Below are 17,257 nucleotides of genomic sequence, written 5' to 3' on the forward strand. Positions count from 1 at the left end.
TCATGAGAAGCATTTTTTTTCACATATGTTGTCAGATGTGGAAAACTTTGATTCAGTTGTGGGTTAGTGATGATGGTGATGGGGAACTGTTGTACTCATATTCACTGGTACATTGGTGCAATATTTTAGAGGGAACTTTGACAATATCAAAATTTTAAGTGAACATATTTTTGACCTTGAGGTTCCATTGTTTAGAATTCATTCATGGATATAATTGCAAAATATGTACAAATACATGGAAAAGAATATTGTTTACAGCATTGTTTGCAGTAGAAAATTGGAGTCAAGCTTAATTGTCAGTGATGTGTAGGATCTAGTTATTATGCTATAAAAATTAATTACTATATTCTTAAAAATGATAAAGTTTTGTAGACATTGTTATAGAAAGTTGTCAGAAGTTGAAGCAAAGTGCAGAACTGTGTATAGAATTGTTCTGTCAGTATACCATAATAACCAAAAGGATATGTGTGTGCTTGTGTAACCAGTTCTTGAAAGGATATACAGAGAGTTTGATGGTGGTTACCTTTGGAAGCAGTGGGGGAGGTACACTTTCATTTTTCCTTTTATACCCGTCCATACTGTTTGGATTTTTTTTTTTTTTGAAATGTTTTGAAATTCAAAGACACAAGTGCACTGTATGAATGATAGAAATTGTTAGAATGTTGGAGTAATTTGTGAGTTCTTGGCTACCAAAATTTAACCAAACAAATAAGAAAGGAAACGAAAACCAAGAAGCCTTTTTGCATTTCTCATGTGTACCTACCTCTTTTAAAGAACATTTTCTCTAATCAGACAAGACTTGACTACTGTTCTCATCATTGATCTTTCTAACATCTGTGCCCTTATTTTGTACTCTTCCCTGTTTTGTGGGTCTTTTAGCTTCAACTGATGAAATCCTGTCTATCCCTCACAACCTTGCTGAAACACCATCTTCTCTATGAAGCCAACCCTGATCAGTTTAGTCAGATGAGATCTTTTTTTGAACCTTGAGAACTATTTATAGCCATTTCTTCATCATACAAATATCAAGTGTGATTTATATATGGGCCAGACAGTGGAAGTATGCTTTCATGTGTTACTTCTCTTCACTTTATAAGGTATTATCTCCATAGTGCAAATAAGGAGGCCAAGATTGACAAAAGTTTAGTATCTTCTCTACATCATGGTGCTAAGAAGTAAATTTGAAAATAGGGCTTCAAGGCCAGACCTCTTCTCTGGACTTGCTTCTTATGTCAGTTTAATAAAAAGCAAGTGAATAATTAATTCGTGTGACCATTTCTTTCCTTTTAGAGTTTTTGTAGTTTAAAAAAATTTTTGAAATAATTTAAAGCTTACAGAAGAAATGTTACAAAGCCCCCCAGTTTACCTTTCATCCACGTTACCCAAATGTTCATTTTACCTTTTGCCCCATTTGCTTTACCATTTATTCTCTCTCTGTATGTGTATACTGTGTTCCCAACATTGCCTTTCCTTCATTCGTTGCCCTTCCAGCTCCATGTTGAAACTGGGCTTCCAGTTAAAGTCTAATTAGTTTTGGTCTTGTTAAACTTTATCCAGGTCTTGCCCTGTTACTTTACTACTATACCTTTAACCTGAAACTTCTGATTCTTGAATTTGGACAGTGTTGCTATTATTGCTATATTGTGATATTTCAGAACCAGAATGCTACCTGCCTCAGGAATCCAACTCTTCCCTGTGTCATTTCTCAGCACCATCAGTTATGATTCCTTCAGAATTATTTGTAAATTCTCATCTGCATTGCGCCATTCTTTCAGTCCATTCTGACAAAATACCACTGGGTATACTTATTAGTCTGCTTGAGTTGCCATAAAAAAGTACCACAGGTTGGGTGATTTAAACAACAGAAATTTATTTTCTCACAGTTCTGGAGGCTAGAAGTCCAAGATCAAGGTGCCAGCAGGGTTGGCTTTTGGTGAGGCCTCTCTTCCTGACTTGCAGATGCCCACCTTCTGTTTCCTCACATGGCTTTTTCTCTGAGCACATGGTGGGGGGTGGGGGGGGTGAGGTGGGTGTAGATAGAGATCTCTGGTTTTTCTTCCTCTGATAAGGACACCAGTCCTATTAGATTAGAGCCCCATCCTTAGTGACTTCATTTAACCTTAATTATCTGTGAGCCTTCTGAATCCTTACCTGTTAAGGATGAGAATAATACTTCTTGCTCTATAGGTTTTTTTGTTTTGTTTTAAGAGATTCAGGTAAAATAGATGATGTGACACAGCACGCTAAATCAATGATTCTCAAACCAGGCTTTCATCAGAATCATCTTCTTAAAAATAACTGTTTGACTTCCAGTCTGATAGCATAAGAGCTCTGCAGACCTGCTCCCTAGTACAACTGAGGAAAACTGTTAAAGAACAACTTTTTAAAGCTTTGGAAATAGTCCTAGGGCATACAGTAAATGCAGAGCTTCCAGTTGGAGGGAAGGTTTTCTTCCTGGGAGAAGCAGGACATCAGGATTTCTCATCCTGCCCCCAGCTGCCTGCTATTGAAGCTAAGTTCTGGGAAAATGTGTTGGAGAGGTAGGGTGCTGTCTTCTGTCCAGTCCCCACTTGTGGAATGGAGGCTCTACCTTGGTAACAGTGCTCGTGAGCATACTAGGGAACAGATCACCTTTTCTCTATCTTGTAAGATGGTAGCTTCATGTCAGGTGAGACAAGCTGAGAAGACCTCAGGGTGCTACCTATCCCCTACCAAATACTCAGTTGCTAAATTTGGTGTCGCTCAGGAAAGTGTGCTGTTGTCTGCACCCTTGTCTTGAGAGCCCTGGTTCAGAGATTTTGCTTGGGGGTAGGGGAGAGAAGCAATTCATAAAACAAATAGCTCCTAATCTCTTCCTCAAGGAACTGACTTCATTTACAATAGAGTTGGAGAAGTTCAAACCTAAGGGTACTTTGAAAAACAGTGGAGATTGTGATGAAAGGCAGTTGGGAGATTTGTAGATTCAAGAAGATTCAGGCTAAACTGCAGGCTATTGAGTTTGCAGCAAGAACTGGGATAAGAGCTAGAAAGAGCCTTCCTGGGAACAGAGGTAATGTCAAACACTGACCTGAAACTACTTTTTCTTCTAAGGAGCCTGAATTTGATTGGATTCCTCTGTAGAGCAATTTATGCCTGAAGCCATTGTTTAAATCAGTAGAGCAGTCAACTGGCAATTAGTGGAGATTAATAGCTGGGAGTAGTCAGGGAAAGCAAGTCCTGACAAATTACTGTTATGGCAAGATGACTGTGGGCATATCCAGGCTATGTCCCCCTGAGGACCAACATCAGAGGCTTAACACTGCAGGGGGCTGGGTGTGGAATGGGAAAGTAGATTTCTTTAAAATAATACAGCAAGTTACTAAACAAACAAGCAAAAATATAAAACCTCATGAGTGGGGGAGTGTATGCAGAGTTGCCACAGAGTATATTATACAAGATGTTGAGTTCCCAATAAAAAGGTAAAAAGATGTGCAAACAAAAACAAAGCCCAGGAAAGTGTGGCTAATACACTGGAAAAAGCAGACAGTAGAAACTGCCTGTGAGAGGAACAGATGTTGGATTTAACAGAAATAGACTTTGAAGTAACCATTGTGAATGTATTCCAAGAATCAAAGGAAACCATTAAAGAAATAAAGTATGATGACAACTCAGACTATCAGTCAAGAGACAGAAATTCTAAAGAAGAACCAAATGGAAATTCTGAAATTGAAAAGTAACATAACTAGTGAAAAATTAGAGGGGCTCAACAGTAGATTTGAACTGGTGGAAGAAAGAATTAGTGAACTTGCCAATAAATTGATAGAAATCCAAGGAAACGATAGAAAAAAATGAATAAAATTGAAAAGAGCTTCAGAGAAATATAGGGCACCATTAAGTGCACCACAGTATCCATAATGAGAGTACTAGAGGAGGGGAGAAAAAAAGCAGAAAAAGTGTTTGAGGTGATAATGGCTGAAAATTTCTTAAATTTATTGAAAAACACTGACCTACATATACATCCAAAGAGCCCAAAGAACTTCAGTTAGGTTTAATGTAAGAAAATCTGCAAGTGAAAATGTTGAAAATCAAAGATAAGGAGAGAATCTTAAGAGCAGAGAGAGAAAAACAGCTGATTACTTAATGACAGCTGACTTCTCATCAGAAACAGTGGAGTCTAGAAGGTGGTAGAATAATATTGGGTTGGCCAAAAAGTTCCATCGGTTTTTAAGTGAAAGTAAGAGACACGTTTTTCATTTTCACCAAGAACTTTATTGAACAGCTTATGTACTGTTTTGTTCTACTACCTTCTGCCATTTTTCAGGCAACTTCATAATTCCATCTTCTCAAGACTTTTTATCTTTTTGAGCAAAGAATGGTTCATGTGCCTTTTATAGTCTTCCAGGGAATTGAAATTTTTTCCTTTAGGAGAATTATGTAAAGACCAAAATAAATGGAAATCTGAAGGTGCAGTGTCTGATGGAGTACGGCAGATGAATCAGAACTTCCCAGCCAAGGTGTGACAGTTTTTGTCTGGTCATCAAAGAAACATGTGGTCTTGCATTATCCTGATGGATATGTGTTTTCTGTTAACTAATTCTGGTCACTTTTCATTGAGTGCTGCCTTCAGTTGGTCTAATTGAGAGCAGTACTTGTTGGAATTAATCATTTGGTTTTCTGGAAGCAGCTCATAATAGAGGACTCCTTTCCAATCCCACCACATACACATCACCTTCTTTGGATGAAGACTGGCCTTTGGTGTGGTTGGTGGTGGTTCATTTCATTTGTCCCACAGTCTCTTCCATTCCATATTATTGATCAGTATCCACTTGCCTGTCAAAATTAGTTTTAAAAATGCAACATTTTCATCACGTTTAAGTAGAGAATCATATGCAGAAATATGGTCAAGAAGGTTTTTTTCACTTAGCTTATGTGGAACCCAAACATCAAAGCGATGAACATAACCAAGCTGGTGCAAATGGTTTTCAGCGCTTGATTTGGATATTTTGAGTGTGTTGGCTGTCTCCCGTGTAGTATACCATTGATTGTTCTCAATTAATGTTCTATTTGATTGCTGTCAACTTCCGCTGGTCCACCCAACCTTGGAGCATTGTCCAGTGAGAAATCTCCAGGATGAAACTTTGCAAACCTCTTTTGACATGTTCATTCAGTCATAGCATCTTCTCCATACACTGCACAAATCGTTTTTTTAACGTTTCAGTTGCATTTTTACCTTTCTTGAAATAATAAAGTATAACATGCCAAAAATGTTGCTTTTTTTCTTACATCTTCAGTATTAAAATGGATACACAAAAATTCACCAATTTTGATGTTTTTTTTAAAATGCACACTGATATGACAGCTGTCACAATACAGTCTAACAACATTGTTTCGAAGGAAGTTAAAGACATCTGCGCACTACTGGAGCCAGCATACGGAAAAAACCAAACGAACCTTTTGGCCAACCCAATATATTCCAAGTACTCAGAGACAAATACTGTTAACCCTATTTTTTTATACCCAGCAAAGCTATCTTTTAAAATAGAAGGTAAAGTACTTTCCAGATAACAAAAACTGAGAGACTTTGTTACTAGCAGACTTGCCTTGCAAGATGGCTAAGGGAAGTTCTTTAGGCTGAAAGCAAGTGACCTTAGTTGGTAATTTCAGTCCACGTAAACAAAGAGCACCAGTAAAGGTAATGATACAATTTTAAAAGAGAGTGTATAACCATGTATTTTTAATCTTAAAACTGATTAAAAAAAGCAGTTGTGTAGAATAATGTATATACAGTAAGTCCCCTACATATAATTGAGTTCTATTCTAAGAGTGCATTTGTAAGTCCAATTTGTTCATCACTCCAACAAAGTTAGCCTGGGTACCCAACTAACACAATCGGCTGTACTGTACTGTAATAAGTTTATAATACTTTTCACACAACTAACACAAAAAAGCCCCACAAAAAATAAAACTTTTTAATCTTACAGTACTGTACCTTGAAAAGTACAAAAGTACAGTACAACAGCTGGCATCCGGGGCTGGCATCCAGTGAACAGGCAAGAAGAGGTACTGACTGGAGGAGGGAGAGGAGGTGGGAGGTGGTAGAGTTGAAGGATCATCAGCAATAGGAGACAGAGGGCAAGCTGCAGTTTCACTCCTGCACAGGTTCTGGTTCCTTGCTGGATTCAGTACGCTGTTGAAAAAACGATCCAGTGATGTCTGGGTAGCTCTTTTTTTCTCGTCATAGATGACACGGTATCACTGGATTGCCTTTTGAACAGCTGCTGCAACCTTTGTGTACCATTCTACGTTTGGGTCCTGTGCCTCTAAAACTAACAGTGCTTCCTCAAATAAAGAAAATCTCCTTGCCATTTCCTGCATCGTGAATCTCTTTGTGAAATTCTTCAGTTACTTTTTCTTCCTCTTGTTGCTCCACTGTCAATTATTTTCACTTTTGTTTCTGTTGTTACCGCTTGGCACTTCTTAGCGGACCAGCTACATCACTGCTGCTTTTATGCTTACTTCCAGACATCCTGGGCTTGAGATAAAGATACTGCACTCTATTAAGTACCGTAAAGTATACAAAAGCACAACCACTTGTAGAGGATGCATGCACGTGACAGTGTATGCCAGACACGTGAACTAACTTATGTGATTGAACATGTGAATGTAGGTTTGCATCTTTGAAGGTTTACAACTTGCAAATTTTTAGGGGACTTAGTGTGGTGTATTCTTGGGCCTCCAGAAATGTAATATATTTGAAATGTATCTGCTGATAACAGCTCAGAAGAGGTAAGTGGGAGCAAAACTATGTTAAGCTAAGGAAATAACTATAAATGATGAAGTAATATAACTGTGTTGTTGAATATGTAACATTAACATATATAACAACAATATGATAAAATGGGGGAAAGGGAATAGAATTATATAGCATAACATTTCTATATCTCATTGGAATTAAGCTAGTATAAGTCTGAAGCTGATTCTGAAAAGTGAAAAGTGTATGGTAAGCCCTTGAGCAACTACTAGGGGGAAAAACTAAACATATACAGTGAAAAAAATCACTAAAGAACTTTAGATGCATCATTAGAAAATACTTAATGCAAAAGAGCAGTAAAAGTAATGAAGGAACAAAAGACGAGACAATGAAAAATGAAAAAGCAGTCATCACTCCAGCTATATCAGTAATAACACTAGATGTGAACTGATGAAACAGTCTAATTAAAAAGGCAGAAATTATCAGGCTGGATCCAACTATGTGCTCTCTGTAAGGGACATACTTTATTTACTTTATTTGTTTATTTATTTATTTATGGCCCCATTGCAGCATGTGGGATCTTAGTTCCCTGACTGGAGTTTGAATCCATGCCCCCTGCAGTGAAAGTGTAGAGTCCTAACCACTGGACTGCCAGGGAATTCCCTGAGACGTACTTTAAGTTTAAAGACACAAATACATTGAAAGTATAAGGATGGAAAAAGATAAACAGGTAACAACCACAAGGAAGCTGGAGTGGCTATATTAATATCAGAAAAAATAGACTTTCAAACAAAAAATGTTACTATAGATAAAGAGGGACATTTGATCATGCTGAAAGAGTCAATCCACTAGATAGATAAAAGTTATATGTACCTAATAATAGCACCAAAATACATGAAGCAAAAACTGACAGAAATGAAGGGAGAAATAGACAACTCAACAATAATGGTTGAGAGACTTCAGTTACTGTACTTTAAATAATGGACAGAACCACTGGCATAAGATCAACGAGGAAACAACTCTGTAAACCAACTAGCCCCAGCAGATATGAATAGAACATATCACCACCCAGCAACAGCAGAACATATCTTCTTAAGTACGCATGGGACAGTCTCCAGGATAGACCACGTGCTAGGCCACAAGACAAACAAAAAGGATTGAAATAGTACAAAGGATGTAGTCTGACCGCAATGAAAAGAAATTGGAAATCAACAACAGAAAGAAATTTGGAGAACTCACAAATATGTGGAAATTAAGGAACATATTCCTAAATAATCAGTGAGTCAGAAAGAAAGGAAATCAGAAAATGCTTTGAAGTAAATGAAAATGAAGTTACTGCCTAAGAAAACTTAGGGAATACAACTAAAGCAGTGCTTAGAGGAAAACATCTAGCAACAAATGCCTGTATTAAGGAGAAATCTCAAATCAATAACATAACCTTCCATATTAAGTCACTGGAAAAAAGAAGAGCAAAGTAGAAAGAAGGAAGTCGTAAAAATAAGGTAGAAATTAATGAACTAGAAAATAGAAAAACAATAGAGAAAATTAAGGAAACCAAAAACTGGTTCTTTGAAAAGATCAACAAAATTGGTAAACCTTAGCTAGATTGACAGAAAAGAAGAAAGAAAACTCAAATTACTAGAATCAGAAATGAAAGAGGGAACGTAACTACAAAAAATTAAAAGGATTATAAAGGAATCTTATGAACAACTGTGTACCAATAAGTTACAGAGCTTAGGTAAAATGTACACATTTTTAGAATGACTAAAACTGACTTAAACACAATCTGAATAGACCTATAACAGGTGAAGAGATTGGATTAATCATAAAACTACCCACAGAGAAAAGCCCAAGCCTGCTGAATTCTACCAAACATTTAAAAAAGAATTAAGATTAATTCTTCACCAACTCTCCCCAGAAATTGAGAGGGTGAACACTTCCCAACTTATTTTATGAAGTTAGTGTTACCCTGATGCTAAAGACATCATAAGAACAGTACAGACCAATATCGCTTGTGAATGTGAACAGAAAAACTCAACAAAATACAAACTAAATTCAGGAGCACATAAAAAGATTTATACAGCATGACCAAGTGGCATTTTATCCCAGAAATGTGAAATTCACAAACCAATTATGTAATATATCAGTAAAATAAAAAACAAAAAAGTTACATAGTCTGTGGAATAGATACAAATTTTTTTTGACAAAATCCCAATACCCTTTACTGATTAAAAAAAGAAAAAAACTAGAAATAAAAAGGAACTTCCTCCACATGATAAAGGACATCTATGAAAACTCCAAAGGTAATATACTTGATGGTGAGATACTGGATACTTTCCCCTAAGCTCAGGAATAAGACAAGATTGCTCTCTCCACTTCTGTCTGACATTGTATTGGAAATTCTAGCCATGGCAATTATGCAAGAAGAAGAAAAGGCATCAAAATTGGAATGAAAGAAGCAAAACTGTCTCTGGCAGATGACATGATCTTGTATGTAGAAACTCCTAAAGAATCCACTAATAACATGTTAGCATTAACAAACAAGTTCAGTTCAGCAAGGTTGTGGGACACAAAAATCAATGTATAAAAATCAGTTGTACTTACATAGATTCGTCATGAACAATCCAAAAGTGAAATTAAGAAAATAATTCCATTTACAATAGTATAAAGAAATATGTAGGGGTAAATTTAAGAAGTGTAAAACACTCTGAAAACTACAAAACATTGTCGAAAGAAATTAAAGATCTAAGTAAAAAAACCATCTTAGTGAGTTGGAAGAGTTAACATTAAGGTGATGATACTCCCCAAATTGATCTACAGATCCAGTGCAGTTCATATTGGAATTCCAGCTGACTTCTTTGTAGAAATTCACAGACTAAATCTAAAATTCACATGGAGTAGCAGTGTATCCAGGTGAGTCAAAACAATCTTGAAAAAGAATAAAATAGGACTCATACTTCCCTGATTTAAAAATTTACTACAAAAATGGTAATCGGAATTGTGTGGAATTGGCACAAGGATACACATACAGATCAAAGGAATAGAATTGAAAGTTGAGAAATAAAACTATCTGGGATCGACTGATTTTCAACAAGAGCATCAAGACTCTGCAATAGAGAAAGAATAGTTTTTTAAGTAGTGCTGGAACAACTGGTAGCCATATGCAGCATAATGAAGTTGGACCCTTACCTCATACTGTATAGAAAAATTAACCCAAAATGGATGACAGACCTAAATGCAAGAGGTAAAACTCTAATAAAGCCCTTAGAAAGAAACTGAGGTTAAGATTCCCTAAGTTTGGCACTGAAAGCATTGAGCAACAGAAGAAAAAAATAGATTACTTTGGATTCTTACAAAATTAAAAACTTTTGGTGCTTCAGAATTCATGAGAGTGTTTTAACAGTAGATTTGACTATCAAGAAAGTGAAAAGAACCTATAAAATGAAGAAAACATTAATAAATCATATCTGACAGGGACTTCTATCTAGAATATATAAAGAACTGTTATAGCTGAATGGTAAAAAGGCAAATAACCCAGTTTAAAAATGGGCAAAGAACCTGAATAGACATTTTTAATGTAGTATATATAGTTGGCAGATAAATATGTTAGAAGACATCTACCCAATTAGAATGGCAAGAATCAAAAGTTGTGAGACTTTGCTGCACACCTTAAACTAATACAGTATTGTAAATCAACTATACTTCAATTAATTAAAAAAAAGTTGTGATAGCAAGTGTTGGTGAGGATATGGAGAAATAGGCAACCTTTGTACACTGCTGTTGGGAATGTAAAATGGTACAGCCACTTTGGAAAAATAGTGTGGCAGTTCCCAAAATGATTAAACAGAGTATGTAGGTATACTCCCAAGAGAAATGAAAACATAGGTTGCATAAAAACTTGTCCACAAATGTTTATGGAAGCACTATTCATAATAGCCCCAAAGTGGAAAGAACCCAAATGTCCATCATTTGATGAGTGGGTAAATATAATGGAGTATCTCCATACAATGGGGTATTATTGAGCCAAAAAAAAGGAATACAGTACTAATATATGCTGCAACATGGATGAGCTTTGAAAATACTGTGCTAAGTGGAAGAAGCCAGGCACAGAAGGTCACACATATTCTATTCATATAAAATATCCAGAATAGGAGCAGTAGCTTTTTGAGATGGTGAAAATGTTTAAAAATGTGTCAATTGCACATAATTGTGAATACACTAAAAGACATTGAATTGTACACTTTAGTAAAGTTAAAGTAAACATTTAACATTCCTGTGGGGTGGGTCTGGGCATGTATATGTTTAAAAGATTGAGCTATTAAAGTAACAGAGCTCTTTATAGTAAGTTAAGCTCATCTGTTCCCTCCCTCTCCCCTATTTTTGTAGAAATCATGACTACCCCAGGAAAAGAGAACTTTCGCCTGAAAAGCTACAAAAATAAGTCCCTGAATCCTGATGAGATGCGCAGAAGGAGGGAGGAAGAAGGACTGCAGTTACGTAAGCAGAAAAGAGAAGAGCAGGTAAGTCCTTTACCCCTAATTTCTCTTAAAGAACTTAACGTTTTATTTTAATCCTGGCAGCACCTTCCTTTATTTTAATAATGTTTAATATATATGTTTGTGTGCATATATATATATATATATATATATCTCCTCCCAACTATAAAATCAACATGTTTTAGGGGTAGGGGAGTGGAAGTAATGAAAAGTAGGATATAAGAATGAAGAAATCTCTCAGGTGTTCATGTTCCTGGCTACTATTAAATATTTTGGCCTATTTGTTTTATTTTTCTAGAGTTACAACTTCTTTAAGATTTTATATGTTTATTAATGAATTCTCAAGTGATCAGCAAAACATTGCTTTTCATTCTAAATTTTAATTGAAAATTTATAAACTTGTATAGAAATAAAGAATAGATACTGAACCTCATAAACCCATCCTTTGGGTTCAGTAATTGTCAGCAGTTTGCTGTACTTCTTTGTGTCTTTCTATCTTTATGTTTCTTTATCATGTAGTATTGTAAACGAAATTTCAAGGAATAAATCTTTTCGCCCCTAAATTCTGTATTATTCATAAGGACATTTAGGACAAGGATTTTCGATCTTTTTTAACCTGAAAACATCCACAGGAGAACCTGAGACTCATCTTCATTTTATCTTTGTCTAAAAATGCTTAGGACAAATGGTCCATCACTTTTGGCAAGGAAATTTAAAGATAGAACACTTAGGTGACTTTCTTTGCTAAGACTTGAGCTTGGAAGGACCATTTGACCTCCACACTATAAAAGCTCCATAAAAGGCAAGTGAATGAGTCAGAACCCTTCATACCTGAGAAGTAAGGTAATCTGTTATAAACATTACTTGAAGTGGGACCTTTTCTTTGGTTGAGCTTTTATTTAGCTTCTATTTTGAGGGTAAATTTCAGAAATTAAAACAGCATTGTTACATATTTGTATTCACATGTAAATGTGAATACATGTATGTACGCACACAAACACAAGTATAGGTCAGAATATAACCACTAGCCTATGCATTATATTTGGCATAAGGCCATTTGAAGATGTAGTAATGGCAGTCTGCCATTAATAGTGTTCATTTTATACTGTTTTTTCTTGGTGACAGGGAATTCATGTTATTAAACTTCATTGTAAAATTTATATGAACAAAATAAGTTTTTCATACTCAGTTGCCTGAAGGCAGATGCTCTCTCAAGTCGCAAGTATGACCCCACTTATCTGACTAAAAATATTTGTAGTTGAAGTTCTGTCATCTTCATTGTATGAGATCTGAAACTGTGCTAGGGCTTTAATAGGTTTCTGTGATAAGTTTGTGGAATATTCCTCTATTTAAAATCTTAATTTTGTTGTTTCATATGTGCCATCTTCTGTAGGGAGAACTGGTAAAGCAAATCAGACTTCTTAATATCACAGCAATGCTTGTTTCACGCCTAATTTGTAAAATAGTAAACATCAGTAAAATACAGATTCATTTAGGTTCTGTTTATCTTTCCACAGTTGCTTAGTCATCTATCTGGAAAAGTCACAGGCTTAGGCCAGCTGTGCAGCTAGATTCTGGGGTAGTACAGGAATTGACGCTGCCAAGTACACAAAAGATAACTGCACCTTACAGAGCTTTCCTTGCAACAGACTAGCACTTAATATATGTTATTTAGGCAGCACTGTATAAATGACCTTTATTGGACAGACCAAACTAAATTTTATTTTTTGGCAAAAATTTTACTAGTTGATGTCACTCTGATTGAGCCAGTTTTATAATTTTTCATGTATAAAAAAGATGAAATTTACATTTAATGTTAAAATATTTTGAAGTAAGCAGACTCTTGCTAACTCAGTGTGAGCAGGTAACATAATGCTGCTAAAAAGTTTATAAAAGCCATACTGATAAAGAATGGAGGCTTGATTGATGCTTTTAGTTATAAGAAATATCTTGTGAAGTAAGCAAGGTGATAAAACTTGTGGACAGTCAGCTTTTCCCATTGAATAACTTGTTTACAATTTCAGGCAATATGTAGTTTGTATATGGTATACAAATCATTATTGTTTTTGTCTTTTTTAAAACCTATTTTTTTGAGACAACAAGGATGAACTTTGAAGGCATTGCATGGAGTGAGATAAACCAGACAAAGACACGTATGTGAAATCTAAAAACAAAAAACAAACCCAAACTCATAAAAAAAGAGGTCAGGCTTATTATCAGAGGTGGATGATTGGGGGAGGGAGAATTGGAGGAAGGTGGTCCAAAGGTACAAACTTCCAGTTATAAAGTAAATAAGTACTAGGGGTATAATATATGACTATAAATGACCATAGCTAACACTGGTGTATGATATGTAGGAAAGATGGATAATTTTTTTTCTTTTTATGGTATCTGTATGAGAAGATGGAGTTAGTTGAACCTATTGTAGTAATCATTTCACAGTATATGTAAATCACACCATCATGCTGTGTACCTTAAACTTATATAGTGATGTGTGTCAATTATTTCTTAATAAAACTGATTAAAGAAGCAGATGAAAACAAACCAGCCTGTTTGTCTCTGAGTAATACATGTGCATAGTTGAAAAAGTTAAATAGTCCTAAAATACTTGAAACCAAACCAGCAGTGTTCTTGGTCTCATTCCCAAGTAAACCACTTTAAACCTCTCAGCTATTCAGCGTGGTTTATACTGCTACATTTCTGAGTAATTATGTGTATGTTACTATATGTCTTTGTTTTTCCTAAAGTTAATTATCACATTTTTTACCTGCTTAGCTTTCTTCAAATTCCTGGCCGTCTTTCTTTCCTACAGTTCTTTTAAATTATTTTTGTGTGATTTTCTACTTGGTTAAACTTCTCAGATTTTCATTTCTATTTCTTTACTCTAGAGACCGTCATCTTACTTTTTTTTTGTCCTCTTGCTCCAGTCAGTATTGTTTATCCTGTGGGCTTGCTGCTGCATAGCTGTAGTCTTAGGATTTCCCTTTGCTGGTAATTTCTTATCTCTTTTCTTGTTGTGATCCTTGTGATCTAAATGGTATTGTATTTTTTTTTTTTTAATTCCATCATACCATATTAAAGACCTGCCTGTGAATATAAACTTTGCAATACCAGTAGATGTAATTTTAGTGATTGTGTTTGATTTTTGAGTCATATAAGTGTTTTAAGTAATTGTAAAAGAAACCTAAGTTAAAATGAGAGACCCTGTGCTTAAAAATAAATAAAAGTAATTAAAGGACACTTACTGTATGTCATGCTTGTTGTGGTTAAACCACATAGAAAGGAATTATTAATAAATTTTAAAATATGGCAGTATGATTATCTCTATTGGGATATATATTTTTTTAAAAAAATTTTTATTGGCTGTGTTGGGTCTTCATTACTGCACGCAGGCTTTCTCTAGTTGTGGCACGTGGAGGCTACTCTTTGTTGTGGTGCACGGGCTTCTCAGTGCAGTGGCTTCTCTTGTTGTAAAGTATGGGCTCTAGGTGTGCAGGCTGCAGTAGTTGCAGCACACGGGCTCATTAGTTGTGGCTCACAGGCTCTGGAGTGCAGCCTCAGTAATTATGGCACATGGGCTTGGTTGTTCCATGGCATGTGGAATCTTCCTGGACCAAGGCTTGAACCTGTGACCCCCTGCATTGGCAGGCGGAGTCTTAACCACTGTGCTACCAGGGAAGCCCCTCTATTGGGATATATCTTAAGGACAAAAAAGTATAAACAGATCTTTAACTTCTTTTTATAATCATAGACTGATATTTATTCTGAAACTATTCTTACATATGAATATAGCAAGTAAGTATTTAATATTAGGAACCTTGATTTTTTTTAGCTGAAGAAAATATGGAAATGTAAAATCAAAGAAATCATATAAATCTGAATTGGTAATATCAGTAGGGATTCATTATGTATTTTCTTTAAATATCTCCCCCACCCCCGCCACACACACACTCAGCTGTCCTGAAAATGCCTAGAAATAATGAAATACTTTGTATCAGTGAGTGCCCCTAGTACCCTGAGATGGTGTTTATTAGAATTTTTCTCTCAAGGGAACAGGGCTCCTTGGAAAAATAGCTGATTCTTCATTAAAGACAGGGAATGTTTATGGTGAACCTATAATGTCTTTTCATAATGTAAAGCAGGGAAGTTATTTAAGATGTGAAATTGTGTTGAAAAGACACAGGAGATAGTTTGAACAGGCTCTCATTAGCCAAAAGTAGGATAGTTTGAATTTCAGAAAGGGTACTATGAGGACTTTGCTTCCAGCCAAAGTGGAGTATCAGGGCCCAGATTTACCCTATTACCTGAAACAACCAAGAGTAAATGAAGCCACCATCATCCTCATACCAAAATCAGAAAAAGACACTACAAAAAGAAAATTACAGGCCAGAATCTTTGAGGAATATAGGTGCAGAAATACTCAACAAAATATCAGCAAACTGAAATCAATGACATAAAAAGGATCATACAGCATGATCAAGTTGGATTCATTCAAGGGTTGCAAGGATGGGTCAGCATATGCAAATCAATGTGATATACTGTATTAACAAAAGAAGAGACAAAAACCGTGCGATCACTTCAATAGATGCAGAAAAAGCATTTGATAAAGTTCAATATCAATTCATGATAAAAATGCTCACCATAGTACGTATAGAGGGAAGTTAACATAATAAAAGCATTTATGACAAATCCACAGTCAACATAATACTCAGTGGTGAAAAGCTGAAAGCCTTCCTACTAAATTCTGGAACAAGATAAGGATGACCACTCTTAGCACTTCTATTCCACATAGTATTGGAAGTCCTAGCCACATGTTAGACAAGAAAAAGAAATAAAAGGTATCCAGATTGGAAGGAAAGAGGCAAAATTGTCATTATACATAGATGGCATATGATACTCTATATAGAAAACCCTAAAAACTCCAGGCAAAAAGTTTTAGAACTAATAAATGAATTCAGCAAGGTAGCAGGATACAGGATTAATATACAGAAATCTGTTGCATTTCGTTGCACTAACAACACACTATCAGAAAGAGAAAGTAAAAAAAGCAATCCCTTTTAAAATAGTGTTAAAAAAAAAGAAAAAGAAAAACTCTGATAATAAACCTGACCAAGGAGATGAAAGGTGTATACATTGAGAACTATAAAACATTGATGAAGCAAATTGAAGGTGATTCAAAGAAATGGAGAAATATCCCATGCTTTGGATTGGAAGAATGAATATAGTTAAAATGGCCATACTGTGCAAAGCAATCTACAGATTTAAAGCGATCCCTGTCAGATTACCCATGACATTTTTCACAGAACCAGAACAAGTAATCCTAAAATTATATGGAACCATAAAAGACCCAGAATTGCCAAAGCAATCCTCAGGAAAAAGAATAACGCTGGAAGCATAACCCTCCCAGACTTTAGACAATACTACAAAACTATAGTAATCAAAACAGTGTGGTGTTGGTACAAAAACAGACATGGATAAATGGAATAGAATAGAGAGCCCAGAAGTAAACCCATACACCTACGGTCAACTAACCTTTGACAAAGGAGGCAAGAATACACGATGGAGAAAAGAAAGTCTATTCTGCAAATGGTGTTGGGAAAGCTGGACAGCCTCATGTATTGATGAATCAGTGAAGTTAGAACATTCCTTCATGTCATATACAAAAGTGAACTCAAAATGGCTTCGCTTTGTTGTATAGCAGAAACTAACACAACATTGTAAAGCAATTATTATACTCAAAGATCTGAAAAAAAATGGCATAAAGACTTAAATATAAGACATGACACCATAAAACTAGAACAGAACATAGGCAAAGCATTCTCTGATGTAAATCATACCAGTGTTTTCTTAGGTCGGTCTCCCAAAGCAAAAGCAAGAAAAGCAGAAATAAATGGGACCTAATCAAACTTACAGTCTTTTGCATGGCAAAGGAAACCATAAACAAAACAAAAAGACAACCTACATGTTGGAGAAAATATTTGCAAATGATGGCCAACAAGAGCTTAATTTCCAAAATATACAAACAGCTTAG

At 35.5% G+C, this 17,257-nt stretch overlaps 1 protein-coding gene across 2 annotated transcripts in view; it reads left to right on the forward strand.

The window, feature by feature from the left end:
• The window catches only part of KPNA1 (karyopherin subunit alpha 1), a 72,587-nt gene that overhangs the window by 12,586 nt on the left and 42,744 nt on the right, over positions 1-17,257 (forward strand). Inside the window, exon 2 of one of the 2 annotated variants that reach the window (XM_057696779.1) lies at positions 11,117-11,250. In XM_057696779.1, coding sequence (XP_057552762.1) covers positions 11,122-11,250 — 129 coding nt within the window. In that variant the 5' untranslated portion in view covers positions 11,117-11,121. Of the gene's footprint in view, positions 1-11,116; positions 11,251-11,335; positions 13,380-17,257 lie in introns of those variants that run through there. The other variant, XM_057696781.1, reaches the window with a different exon arrangement.

Source organism: Hippopotamus amphibius, chromosome 10 (assembly GCF_030028045.1).
Source record: "Hippopotamus amphibius kiboko isolate mHipAmp2 chromosome 10, mHipAmp2.hap2, whole genome shotgun sequence".
NCBI lineage: Eukaryota > Metazoa > Chordata > Mammalia > Artiodactyla > Hippopotamidae > Hippopotamus > Hippopotamus amphibius.